The 13,482-nt window shown below is 39.9% G+C and overlaps 1 protein-coding gene across 12 annotated transcripts in view; it reads left to right on the top strand.

The window, feature by feature from the left end:
- LOC118405718 (potassium voltage-gated channel subfamily H member 8-like) overlaps positions 1 to 13,165 on the top strand; it is a 163,926-nt gene extending 150,761 nt beyond the window's left edge. For 7 of the 12 annotated variants that reach the window (XM_035805383.1, XM_035805384.1, XM_035805388.1 and 4 more), the window contains 11 exons: positions 395 to 594; positions 1,140 to 1,246; positions 1,772 to 1,914; positions 2,890 to 3,110; positions 3,849 to 3,872; positions 5,611 to 5,801; positions 7,088 to 7,204; positions 8,420 to 8,637; positions 10,689 to 10,739; positions 11,590 to 11,687; positions 12,461 to 13,165. In XM_035805383.1, the coding sequence (XP_035661276.1) occupies positions 395 to 594; positions 1,140 to 1,246; positions 1,772 to 1,914; positions 2,890 to 3,110; positions 3,849 to 3,872; positions 5,611 to 5,801; positions 7,088 to 7,204; positions 8,420 to 8,637; positions 10,689 to 10,739; positions 11,590 to 11,687; positions 12,461 to 12,877 (1,787 nt within the window). In that variant the 3' untranslated portion in view covers positions 12,878 to 13,165. The remainder of the gene's footprint in view (positions 1 to 394; positions 595 to 1,139; positions 1,247 to 1,771; positions 1,915 to 2,889; positions 3,111 to 3,848; positions 3,873 to 5,610; positions 5,802 to 7,087; positions 7,205 to 8,419; positions 8,638 to 10,688; positions 10,740 to 11,589; positions 11,688 to 12,460) is intronic. The other 5 variants (XM_035805389.1, XM_035805386.1, XM_035805393.1 and 2 more) reach the window with 5 other exon arrangements.
- Positions 13,166 to 13,482: the final 317 nt, after the last annotated feature.

Here is a 13,482-nt window from a genome sequence, read left to right as displayed (position 1 = left end):
GTGAAATTATTATGACCCTATGAGATGTCAGTTTGATCATTCCGTGTAATCTCTTATTCCTTTATACACTTGGCTTTCTACAGTTGATTTCTATAGTACTTCAGTAGAAATGCTGGTTACAATTTTTGGGTGTTTTGGCCATGCCATGGTCAATTTCCAGGAAACAGTGATATAGTTTGGGGCCTCCTAGCCACCTTTTAGAGAACTGCAGGAGCATTTTTCTCTGATGATAATGCAAAAGAGGATTGGTCACTTTTCATGATTTCTGACTTGTGAGCAACATTGATTAAGACAAACATAATGCTATGATAGCGATTTGCAAATGATATACTAATTATTCAAATTAGGTATCATTTGCATGAGAAATGCGAGAAATGTATTTATTTTCTTACAGCCTTGATGCATGCGGCGGTGTTCGGTAACGTAACGGCAATCATCCAGAGGCTTTACTCCAGACGGTCCGAGTACCACACCAAGACTAAAGACCTGAAAGAGTTCACCAAGCTGCACAACATCCCCAAAGCGCTCAAGACAAGGATGCTGGAATACTTCCAGGCGCACTGGTCGGAAAACCATGGGATAGACAAAGTCGATGTATGTACATCTTGTTTGTTTGTTTGTTTGTTTTATTTGGATCTCTATAAGTGTTAACGCTATATCTCGTTCCACTATTCTTCTTGGAGTCCGTACAATACAGGTACAAACGAATGAAAAGTCATAAATAAATCTTATACGAAACAGTAAATGTCCATTATTCCTGGATCAGGGCAGAGTGTTTATTTGTTTGCTTTTTGTATTTGTTTGTTTGCTGTTTGTTTGTATACCTGGTTTAAAAGTGTAAAATACCAGCTTTATACTAAAGAATATAAGTTGCATATCCGGTCATGTAGATTTTTTCCATCCACTTACACCGGGAAGGACCTTTAATCGTATCGAAAATTGTGGTGGATTATCGAAAATTCTTGAGATGTTTCTTCTGAAACACGGAACCACCATCTTAAATGTTTTACTACAACTACAACCCCGGTGTGTATGAGTTATAATGATACAGTAGCATTGGACCCATGGATCAGTTTCATTTAACTAGAGAAAACTATTCATATATAAACTGAATTGTTGATTACCTTTTCCCGTTTTAGATGATGAAAGACTTTCCTGACGAGTTACGAGCAGACATCGCCATGCACATGCACAAGGAGATCCTGTCTCTGCCTCTCTTCGAAAACGCAAGTCAGGGTTGTTTAAGGTACTAATCTACTGTTAAGATAACTTGAACTACTAGTGTATATTACCATATATCTTTCAGCCTGTGCTGAACCTATTGCCCACTCACTGAAACAACCAGGACTTTTTTTTTACTATTTGAATGGCCAACAATCATCGACCCATGAACATAAGTGTTTTGCAACTGGGTATCTGATGTCCATTGTTATGTACCTTCTGTCAATATGTTTACCTTTACAAAATAAATCAATGTTTGCTCCGTTTTTTCTTCAATTTAAAAAATAAGTTCAATGAGGCACACCAGAGGCCATCACCATGGTTACTGGCAAAGTAGTAAACAACATCAGGTGTTGAATTACATATTGTAGCAAAGGGTAGGACATAACTAAAGGGGCTGGTCAGCATATTTATGAATGAGTTTGAGTAAAATATGTGTTTGACAGGCAAGTCCAATGTGAGAGTGAGCATGATGTATTTGCTTGTACATTTTACAGTTTCTAATTACATAGTTTGATTTGTGACTTAAGAAGATTTCTTGTCTCACAAGGTCCTTGAGTCTACACATAAAGACTACATTCTGCGCGCCAGGGGAGTACTTAGTAAGACACGGAGATGCTATGACAACGATGTACTTTGTCTGCAGTGGTTCCTTAGAAATCCTAAGGAACGGTATGGTACTTGCTATTTTAGGTGGGTACATTGCTGATCTTTCTATAGTACCATTATCAGTATAACATAACAAGCAGGCAGGGGCTCAAACATGCAACACTTTTCCACTTAAATCTGCTTAAGTAAGAAATGGAGCTGCGGTAAGTAGTAACGTATACGTAATGGCGCATGCAAAATGGCGAAATGCTTACAACCAAGGGACCTTTAACCAGAAGTCCTGTTGCCCGCACATGCGAACTGAAATCTAAATATTAAGGCGTTTATTGTTGCTTCCAACACCGGAAAAGGAAACTTGTTTTGGTTGGGTCTTGATGTCAAGGCGTCAAACTCTAGCGTTACAACCATTTCTTTCATATTAACGAGCCTCGTTTTGGTCCAATGACCATGGATGACCCCGGGAAATCCAAAATGGTCGCTGAACTAGAATTGACTATTGATGCTTCCACCACAGGAAAATGAGACTTGTTCTGGGCGGATCTTGTCGCTGTTGATGCAAAGGCTTTAAACTCGTTACAACCATTTTCATAACGAGCCACGTTTCAGTGCAATGACCCAGGAAAATCCAAAATGGCCGCCATAACTATTGGCTCTATTGATGTTTCCAACAAATGGAAAGGAGACTTGTTTGGGGTGGATCTGGACGCTGTTGATGTAAAGGCCTCAAATTCAAACGTTACAACTATTTTTCATAACGAGAGTCGTTTCAGTACAATGGCCCAGGAAAATCCAAAATGGCCGCCGTAACTGGAATATTCGAATGTACTCTATTGATGCTTCCAATACACTGGCAAAGGAGATTTGTTTTTGGCGGATCTGGACGCGGTTGACAACGTGTCCATTTTGAACACACACGCACACTAACTCTCCCTCACACACACACACACACACGCGCGCACACACACACACACATACACACACACACACACACACACAGCTGCAGAGGAGAGACAGACGTTTTACAACCATCATTTGAAATAATTTTTGCTTCCAACACAGGAAAAGGAGACTTGTTTGGGGCGGATCTGGACGCGGTGGATAACGTGTCCAAGTCGAACGGGGACGTCAAGGCCCTGACCTATTGTGACCTCCAGTTCATCCAGTTGCCGAAGCTGAAGGACGTATTCAAGCTGTATCCGGAGTTTTTCCAGAAGTTGACAAGGGACGTCAGGCATGACTTGACCTTTAACCTCAGGGACGGATGTGACACAGGAGAGGAGGTAATGCACATTTGTTGCCTCAGATTCGTTGATAAAAACAGTATATGCTGTGTATGTTGGTATTGTTGTTTGTATCCATGTTTGTATCTCGAGTGTCTGGTTGTCCAATGTATTGTACCGTTCATCCAGTAAGCACAAGAACGAAACACAAATTCGAAACTTTCGTTGAAATAGCAGAATGATTTCGTCTTATCACACTATTGTTTAAAACACAAAAGGGACTATTAGGCCTGTGGGAATTAGATTTTTTTCTTTAACAAATCCTGGTAAATAAAACTGTAGAATATACAAAACCTGAGGAAAAATAAGATTTGGCACTTATAAATCTTTAAACTGTTGACATAGTTGGGCTGTACTCAGGTACGATATATTATTTTTCAGAGATACAAAATCATCAGTAAAGCTTTAAGTTTACTAACCTAAACCTGGATTGCAGTTATAAATATGTTAAAGATTTCTGTAATAGCTATGTACCACAACCTCGTTGTTCGAATCTGTATGATTTTGATAAGTCTTACAGCACATTCCATTTTTCAGAATGTAACGTAAAGTTTTATATCTCATTATAACAAGGTTAAGTCTATCTAAACTGTTCAAGTGGCTTTTCATAAAGTTTAAATAAGTCACCGACACAAGTGCTATCTCAACGTTTCATTTATACGACGTTGCCATATATCATTTTAACATCATTAACGTTGTCTGATTCTATCCCCGCCACTTTCATTCCCGAACATATAGAGATCACGGAGTTATACCAGGAAGGTAAACAAAGACATCTTGCTGAAGTCAATAACACCGCTTCTTCACTAGCTCTCCTTTGCCTAATAGCATAACCAGGCCTGCATTAGTAACCAATGAGGCTTTCCTAAACCTCTCGGAAATTATAGATAGTGCACGGTAGAATAGCATGCTAACATACATCAACGTCCTTCTAAGCCATCACTAACCAGGTGAGGTGCATACAGGCAATGACATAGAGATAGACAGAGGTTCACAAAGACGGCCATGTTAGTTGGCAACGGCGTCATCAGATCCGCCCCTGAGGCGTCACCAAAAACACAATTTTGACTGCCAGATTCTTGAAACTTGAAGTTTACTTCTTTTTTTTATTTGGATTTACAATTTGTTTGTACTGAAACGTCATTGAACTACTGACATGGATAGCAACCTTACTTTCCATTACTAAATCATAATTCCATAATAGCCTAAGGTGTTGGTGTAACATAAGTGTGTGTTCAAAACGATCACAATATAGTTGATGCTTTGCTACTAAAAACCCTGCTGACTTGTATTAAATGTTTGCATTCCCTCGAAAGTATTTCTTTAGGCTACACTGAGCTGATTGCATAGAAACTTTAACTTCTAACTTCTCTTTGACTGGATAGTAAATTACTGCGACGAGTTTGAGAATAGATCCTGAAAGGTCTGTTTACATAGTGTCTGCAACACAATCGCACTGTCCCTCTTATCCCTGTTATTACAATAAACCATTCGTTCGAATGGTAAGAAGATACCCTATGTCACTGACAGTGTCCGGAAATAACACCTACATGATATAGTTATTAACTTTCATATAGCTTTGCCATCTGTAATAAACTTGCAATAACTATCAAATAACATGTCACCAACTCCTTTGCTTGTAACAATGATGCTTTTTCTTCTCATTTTGTAATGGACGACAGTTGCAAATAACTTTCTACTTTATATTTACAGGAACTCCTTCCCTTTCCTTTTCTAGCCTTGCGTTTTTTATATCTTTTATGGCAAAGCTTGTAGAACATTTCCACACACGTGCCATATAAAAAAAAAGAAGGCAGGGTTTGACCGCCATGATGGTGTCCTTATTTGCATGAGACCGTTGTTCAAATCTGCACAGCATCATTTTGCGTTAGTGTATTCGTCTACTATTATTTAAATCTAGATGATTTAAAGGATCAGAAAAAGTTTGAACGCTTGTAAAATGATTCACTTATCTATATGCAAATAAGATGCCAACCTGGTGGCGGACACATTGACGTCACATGAAAAGTCCTCTACGTCACTGGACCTAAATTTGTGGAACTATACGTACGATTTGTTTATCATACAGGATAGCAAACTTCTATAGCAACATCCAAAATCTATATACAATCAACAGTCAACTCTTTAGTAGCCCGCTGTCACCATCTCCAAGGCAATAATGACCGATATTTACTGCTGCTTGACAATATCTAACTTTGCTTCTGTAACAATCGTAATCCTTGACTAGGATATTACTTTTGCGTTTGGAACCGCATTGATAGTAGCGACACCTAGCGTCTGTGTGGAATATTACCAGTCAGTATTGCCTTCAGGAAGGTGACAGAAGGTCACCAAAACGTTGATTGTATATGGTTCCTAGTTGTGAATAATAGTATTCCCCAACCTCATAAAAATGATTCACTGATACCAATTAAATAGAGAATCGTAGACAAAATATGTTTGTTTTAACTTATTGAAAATTATTTCTGTCATTTATTAGCATGATCAGGACGCGGCCGACCACGTACCGAAGTTGCCGTCGATTAGCGAAGATGACGAACTGGAAGATGACGATGATGCTACGTCATCGCCGCAGAGTCCAGAAGAAAAACCGGGAGTACCAAAACCGCCAAGGTTAAATCTTCCAAGGAACTCTTTACCAGAATCTTCAACGACGAACCTCAGTCCAAGGTTAGGGTTATATATCACTACACGACAACATATAATTATCACAACACGATTGATAACTTTTATCGCACAACAAGTGTGCAAGGTACAAAGCATGGCATCTACTAATACATATCTACAGTTCTATAAGGCTGAACTACCTAATGCAAGGGCAGATAGTATGGGATGAAAATGGTCTTTTACAATCATTGGTGGGATTTCTAGCTTCTAAAAATTCTATAATATAGTTCCTGTGCATGCAATACAGGGGTTTTCACATGTCATTATGTATTTAAATTTATTACGTTCATTGTGGTAGATCCCGGTATGTGAGATGATAGCCTCGTGTACAGCGAATTGCGCATAATAGAATATTTGTGGCAAACAATCAAAAAGTGATAGTCGTCTTTAATAAGCTCTGGACAGGGTATAAAGAATATAAAGATCAAATTTAAGTAATTTCTTTGTGAGCCAAATGTTTAGGCATAGTTTAGCATAACAGGACTTTAAAATCGTAGTCAGCTACTGTTGAAAAAAGGAAAAGTCAATTTGATCGTTTTTATATCATGTTTTTTAAGTAACTGACAGGAAATTAGTTGTCTTAAATGTGCGCCCACAATAGCTCTTATTACAAGTACATGGGGATAAGTGCATGCACAATTATACGTTTGCATTGCTAGTGGAAGACGAGTGGGCGTCTGTCACATTTGGGTTAACTAGAACGGTTTACTCTTAGACTGATCTCTTTTCCGTTGAAATCTGGACAATTTTCCGGGGGTCTATGTTAGTAAGATGTGTGCTAGTTGTACGGTATAACGTGGATGTACGTTTCAAGCATCTATATTTTGGGTGCGCAGTAGCAGTTTTTGGTCAGTAACTAATACGTCAATCTTAACGTTTTGTGTGTTAAATGCCGCATTTGTCCGTCGTACCAATCCGAACCACGTCCTTTTATACCCCGGCTTGTAGTGTACGTAACGTGTGCGTCTTAAGGCTCCCTCTTCCCGTGGTTGTATGTCTTATGCGACATGCATGGCTGCCACATTAGGTAAAAAAAAACATCAGCCAGGTCTACACTCTATTTTACGACAACATGGCGGCTTCCGAGACAAGCCGCAAACCCGTGACGGTCCGAGGCATCATGGGACCTGGCTGATCTTCGTGTAGTGCAAACGACCCTTGACCTTCAACCCCTCACCCCTGGCGTTCCTCCATCTTGAAGAATCATTGCCTGTATTGGTTTCGTTGGCGTCCACGGGCGCCGCCATATTTATAACCTTGTCTAAATGTAGATTTTGTCTTGAATGTAGATCGATAGACGGTAGTGAGGAAACGTTCGATAGGTGGTCAGGCAGCCGTGCTTTCGAGTTTCCTTCCCGGAGACGAAGTACAGGAATGACTGGCCTAGAGGCGCGGCGAACCATTCGGTACGATGCGGCGGCCCTGATGAATTGATCGTGCTTCGTACCTCATTCCATCATCATTCCTCCTTGTTCTTGAACACCATAGACTACAATACTGTATATCAATATTGAAATTCAACGTTTAATTGAACGTTGAAAACACGTAGTTTGCAGTCCATTGTTGACCAAAAATAACCACATACTTTATCCATCAGTATTAAGCGTTGGTCATAGTTGTTCAGTGTTTGATTTATTCATTTCCATTTGTTGTTGTTTTTTGTAGATGTCAACGTTCCCCAGATCCTACCTTTCTTTATTGAACATCGAAAATGCGTACACTTTGGCCATCAGTATAAAGTGTTTGCTCAGTGGTTCTTTCGTTAATTTTCTTCGATTTTTTTACATAAAGTCTACTAACATTCAAACACCCTAGCTGTCTTTCTTGGACATTAAAAAAGCATGTTATAAAGATCATTGGTGATCATTGGTCAAATGTAATCTCATTGTTTTGTCCCGTGTAACGTTTTTTATCATTCTTCATTGTTTCTATTTTTTAACATACAGTCTGTCAGCGTTGTTGCTTTCTTTGTTGGACATAAATGAACCCTAACCTAGGCCATCTGTAGTATTTGATCATATTTCTGTATACTTTATCAGTGGTTGTTTAATTCATTTTTATTAGTCTTTTTATGTCCTAACCTTGACATGAAATCAAAAATTCCATTGTGTATCTGTTGGTCTTTGTAAATGTCAAAATCCTCCACAATTGTATGAGGTACGTATTATTAGTTCAGAAAAATAAATACCACTTTGCCTCTTTGAAATATGACAAAATTCACACATGGGCAAAGTGTCACTTGACTCAAGTTATACTCTACATATATATCGACGTATTTAGTCTTATATCAAGAGCACAACTTACACACACCAACTTAGCCTGGTAACCGTTCATTTTCCACAAAACGGGTATGAGGTATCTACCCAAAATTGCTTTCGGCCCGTTGATTTTAACCAGCCCCGTAGAATTCCCCGGCTTACGCCAGTAATCTGGGCGGGCGGGCAAACTCGTACCACCGTAGCGATACTGGGATGGTCACGATGGCATGGTTACCAGGCTAACACCAACGACAATATGACGTCAGAAAATGACGTCATATATCCACCATCTTGGATCGGCAAGCCTGAATATTGTTAACATAATGTTGGAAGTCACAGTCCCTAACTAACGTCCATTTTCAGGTTTGTCGATGGAGGGGAGGACGAAAACAGCTTGTGGAAGAGCAGAAGTTTTGAGTTCCCGTCCCGAAAGCGTAGCCCGGTGTCGGGCAGGAGGCATCGGTACTCGTTCGGGTGTTGTGAGACGGCGTACGGGCGGCCTCCCTCCGCCCTCCAGCCGCCGTCCTCCGGCGCAGGCGCAGGTGACATGGACTACCTCACTGTACCATACACCCCCGCAGGTTTAACCCTTTTTGTTGCATTTTACTAATTATTCTCTAATTACTTGATGATTATGTTGTAATGAGTGGATGTCTAGCATTGTGACAATAATACAGTTTACGACTACTTTCTTTCAACGAGGACGGGACTAGTACAAAAACATTTACAAACCGATGCCCAGACGGGTATCAAATTTTACTTTTTTTACACTTTCGAGCTGTTGAGCTAATTTTGGTTATTTCGTATTTAAAAAAGCATGAATAAAATGATATGAATAACACAGAGTAAAATACTTTCTTACTTTATCTGAGGATATACAGAGTGTTTTACCACACGACATAAGAAATACTGTTAGTCCCTGATTTCTATGATTGTTGAAATAGCTTCGAGAAATAAAATTTGTAACAGAAAATTTCCACTAACATAAATGATCTTAAAACAATTGAGTATACAATCAACAGGCAAGTCTAACCTTTTTGTTTGTCTTTGTTTGTTGGCTTAGTTTTAGGGAAAAACACAAAGACTTTGTACCTATAACGCTATGCTTAACGAAGGTCGGGAGAGGGGGCTATATTTTACACATATACAACAGTATAAAACATTGAACACAACAATAATGATGCACATAGAAACAGATTATGAAAGCAAACATAGATTAAATAGAGTAAAGATTACATCCTGATATTTGCCTTTATCTAAATTGTTCATTTTACCTACTATTCGATAGAACGTCAGTAACCGAAGTTGTTTATTTCCACCTGAGTCAAGTGGGGAAATTTGTGTAAGATGTCTTCCCCTGGGGCACGACATTTAAGCCAGTCAAGATTCGAACCCAGAGCCTTTCGATTCCAAGTCATCGACGCTAACCAAAAGATATAAACATTAACCACGTTGACAATGCTAGAAGTCCATTCATTTCATTTTAAGCTTGTTGTATACAACTCATATCAATTAACCATCTGTAAGTCGTTTTTCATGGTGGCGTAACCAGGTGACCCCGTAAGTATGGTGCAAACAAACGTGATGTGAAACATTATAATAAATGTTAATGTCCCTTATGCTCTTTTTTGCAAAGATTTTTTCTCGGTTTACATACAGCATGGTGATATGCATTTTTTTGTCTTTTTTTTGCAAGGTAGGTAAATTTTTGACCTTGAATTTGTATTTCTCCAACACTTCAATATACTCATCATTGTTCCTGGCTTTTGCTGTTTCATGGCATTTTCTATTGTGCACTTTTGGTGCCACAATGTTTACAGTAACAAATTGAGCACTTGCATTGCGTTTCACAAACATCATGTTTGCTATCTATTTTATTGCATTCTTAGAATAAAATGACAAACCTCAAACGCTGACATATCATAAGATATATGTTACTGACGTAGGAAATGTCTAACTTACCTTGCTTTATTAATTGGAAGGACTGGCTTAACAAAGTGAAAAGTTTAGGACGTTGTATTTTGTCACATTTTAGATTTCGAACGAAACTTCATAGAACGGACTAGAGACAACAATAACAGTCCAAGTACGAAATACCAATCTAGTAATAATTATACATTTTTCCGACAAGTTCTAGTAAACTTCAGCAATTTGACAAATTGGTTTTCTCGTTGAAAGGATCTTAACACTTTTATATCTATATTTCTATTGATTTTTGTTACTGAAGTAGTAACCAATAATAATTTGTTGGTCTTAATTGACAACTTTAACAATATGGTGTCTATAATGTTGTTGGGTGAATGACATCAAACAAACGTGTACTGGCACTAGCAAAGTTTTGGATGCACGTTTTTTGGACGGCGACAGGGGTCGCCATTACTTTAGGCTTGTGACAGAAAACCATTTTGATTTTGAAGACAGCGATAGCTTTTATTGCACGCTGTTTGCTGTTAGTGGCTATAGCTTCGTCCTCCTCGCATCTTGAACAGTGGAAGGGCTGCTAGAAGCTTGATTTAAACCAGGATGGAGACAGTGATAGCTTTCAAGAACTAGTGATCTTTTGTTGTGTGTAAGACTTTGCTTAACTGTTTTGGCTTTAACTCATTGTTTTTGAAAACCCTTTTGCATGCAGGCGAGACCAGACGAAGTTCCGTTCCTTGGGAGATGACGTTAGATGACATTGGTAACCATGACGATCAGTAATAAATATGTAGAGCGCAGCAGAATGCAAAGAAGCTTTGGCCCTTTAGCGACTCGGCACATGACTAAGGCATAGGTCCCAATTCCCAACCCGGGGCCCGGCCGGGTAGCTTTCAGAAACGAAAAAAATATGATAAGAAAGGCAACAAAGCATACAGAACTTATAATTTGTGTATATTCCTTGGCAAACAGTTTCATGTTTCGTTTCCGCAAACATCCCGGCCGGGCCCCGATTCGGAAATGGGACCTACGCCTTATCAGATAACCTCCACCCAACAACCTGGTCAGCTCGGCATAAATAAGCACTTTCACGTATTTGACTGCGCATGAGTAGGTAAAAAGTTGGAAGCCCCTGAGACATAAACTAAACAATTTTGGACAAACTGACGTAGTACCTATACATACCTGGCATGGTCAGGGCAAAAAATGTGCCACTTCACCTTTGACCTGCGCATGCGCAGTTGAATTCTTGGATGAGCTTATACGACTAAGAACTCTTATCCTAATTATTACGTCATAGGCTTCGCCCTGACCCTACCCAAAATTATCTAAATGTTGTGCTGACTTGACCAGGGTGTTCGGTCATCTTGCCTGGGCTGAGTTAGTAAAGGGCCGAATATTTCTGATCCCGCACAGAATAATTGCCATTCGCAGACCTGTAGCCTAGCCGCCACGCAGTGCTGTATGCATCTTTCCTAAACTTTCCATCTTTCCACTCCACTATGTCTCATTGCCCTTTCGCCTCTACTTAAGCTTTGTCTTGCTTTTCCTCGCAACATTTTCGTTAACGTTTGTCAAAAAAACATGGCGGGTTTCTGGATCGTTTTCTACAGGGGAATCGAGGCACAGCTCGACATCTAATCTTGACGCTTCGGAGCTGAGAGGAGAGGTGGAGTACACCAGGAATACGGTGGACAGATTGGACAAACAGGTACGTCATAAATCATGGGGTAAAGTACGTCATCAAAATGGTGGTTTTTAACCTAAGTCATCAAGATGGCGGGTTATGACTACGTCGGAAAATTGTGGGTTACAAAGTATGTCGTCAAAGAGTTACAATCTACGTTTTCAAAAGTTTGGGGTTCAACCTAAGTGATAGAAATGGTGGGTAATAATCTACGTCATCGAAATGGTGGGTTACAATCTACGTTGTCAAAATGGTGGGTTACAACCTACGTCATCAAAATGAAGGGTCGACCGGTCACAATCTACATCTTCAATTGACGGGTTACAACCTACGTCATCAAAATAGACACTAAAGGTCCATGCACTAAAATAGTCCGTACTTTTATCAGTAAGTGTCGTTGGTTCCTTCATATGCTCAATGGTGTAGCTTAAACAAGGCACATGGCCTCTTGGTTTAGGTCCCAGTCGGAAATTGACGAATGACATCAACTAACCTAAAATAGGTACATGTTGTTCTCACTTTCATCTGAGACAGAGTCAGTCTCGCGAGAGGTGGTCGTGATAACGCGAGACCTGACCCATGACAATCTCAAAGATGGCGACACATACAGGAGTTTCAACAAAAATTGTTTGTTAGTTTGTATCGGCACAAGAACAAGTATCTTGTCGTCCCTCTGGAACAGCTACCTCCCCCGTAAAATCTTATTTCAAGGAATCGACAGTCATTCGGATAAGAACCCAAATCCTTTATATTCTAAGTCAATACCTCTTACCACAACCTCACCTTGCTACTTTCAGGTATCATCTCTAACCAGAGACGTAGCGACCATGAGTGCAGATCTGCGACAGCTCATGCAGTTGATGCAAGCCCATGTAGCTGCCACATCTGGTGCAGCCGTATCCACCACAAGTTCTCCTACACACCCAAAAGCTGCGGTCGAACGACACCACTCTCAGAGCCCTTCCCTCGCACAGAGCGGACGTGGATCCAGTTTGGACACCAACAGTAGTTCCAGTAGCCGTGTCACTGTTATTCCCATGTCTAATTCAAGAGAACCTTTGCTTGAAAAACAAGACTGCGTTTTCGAGAGTGAAGAAAGTTTGCCAAGTAGGGGGAGTAGGTCGAGCAGCGTATCAAGTGCGTCTTCAGCAAGAAAACTTTCTCCGCCAGATTGTACAACGGACCGAACGACGGCACACAAGAAACCGATGTAGAGTCTGGCGGGTCTTTTCCGAGCAGTACTGATTTGTAACAAAACCTTTTTAGACAACTAGTACTAATAACCTTGTAGATATAGCATTGTTTAGATCAATTCTTGTGCATATACATCTCTGTAAAGAAAGATGTGACATCTTTCTTGGTTAATGTTTCTTAGACCCCATTCTGGGGGATGGCAGCAGCTACTTACCGCTCATTTTCTTCTCGAAGACGTCTTGGATTTTTAAGACAAGTTGAAGCTCTGTAGACATGACGATTCCTGGAATCTGTTTAACCTGGATGACGTAATACTACTAATAGCAAAGAAGGCAGACATTTTGGAATCACAGATAATTCAACGAAGCTACGCATACATCTGCAGCTGACATATACGCTTACGCCTTTAGACGCACCTGCTTCTCTCTTAGTCTTATAGATACCAGGGATGATCTGTTAGCTTTGCCTAAGACTTGTTTCACTCCTGGTGCTATATAAAAAGGAAATGCAAGTAAAGCGGTCGCCATTTTGAAAAGTAAGTCTCGCGAGAGGTGGTCGTGATAACGCGAGACCTGACCCATGACAATTTCAAAGATGGCGACACATACAGGAGTTTCAACAAAAA

Source organism: Branchiostoma floridae, chromosome 18 (assembly GCF_000003815.2).
Source record: "Branchiostoma floridae strain S238N-H82 chromosome 18, Bfl_VNyyK, whole genome shotgun sequence".
Taxonomy (NCBI): domain Eukaryota; kingdom Metazoa; phylum Chordata; class Leptocardii; order Amphioxiformes; family Branchiostomatidae; genus Branchiostoma; species Branchiostoma floridae.
The sequence above is the reverse complement of the archived record's forward strand: the minus strand, read 5'-3'. Positions and strand labels throughout refer to the sequence as shown.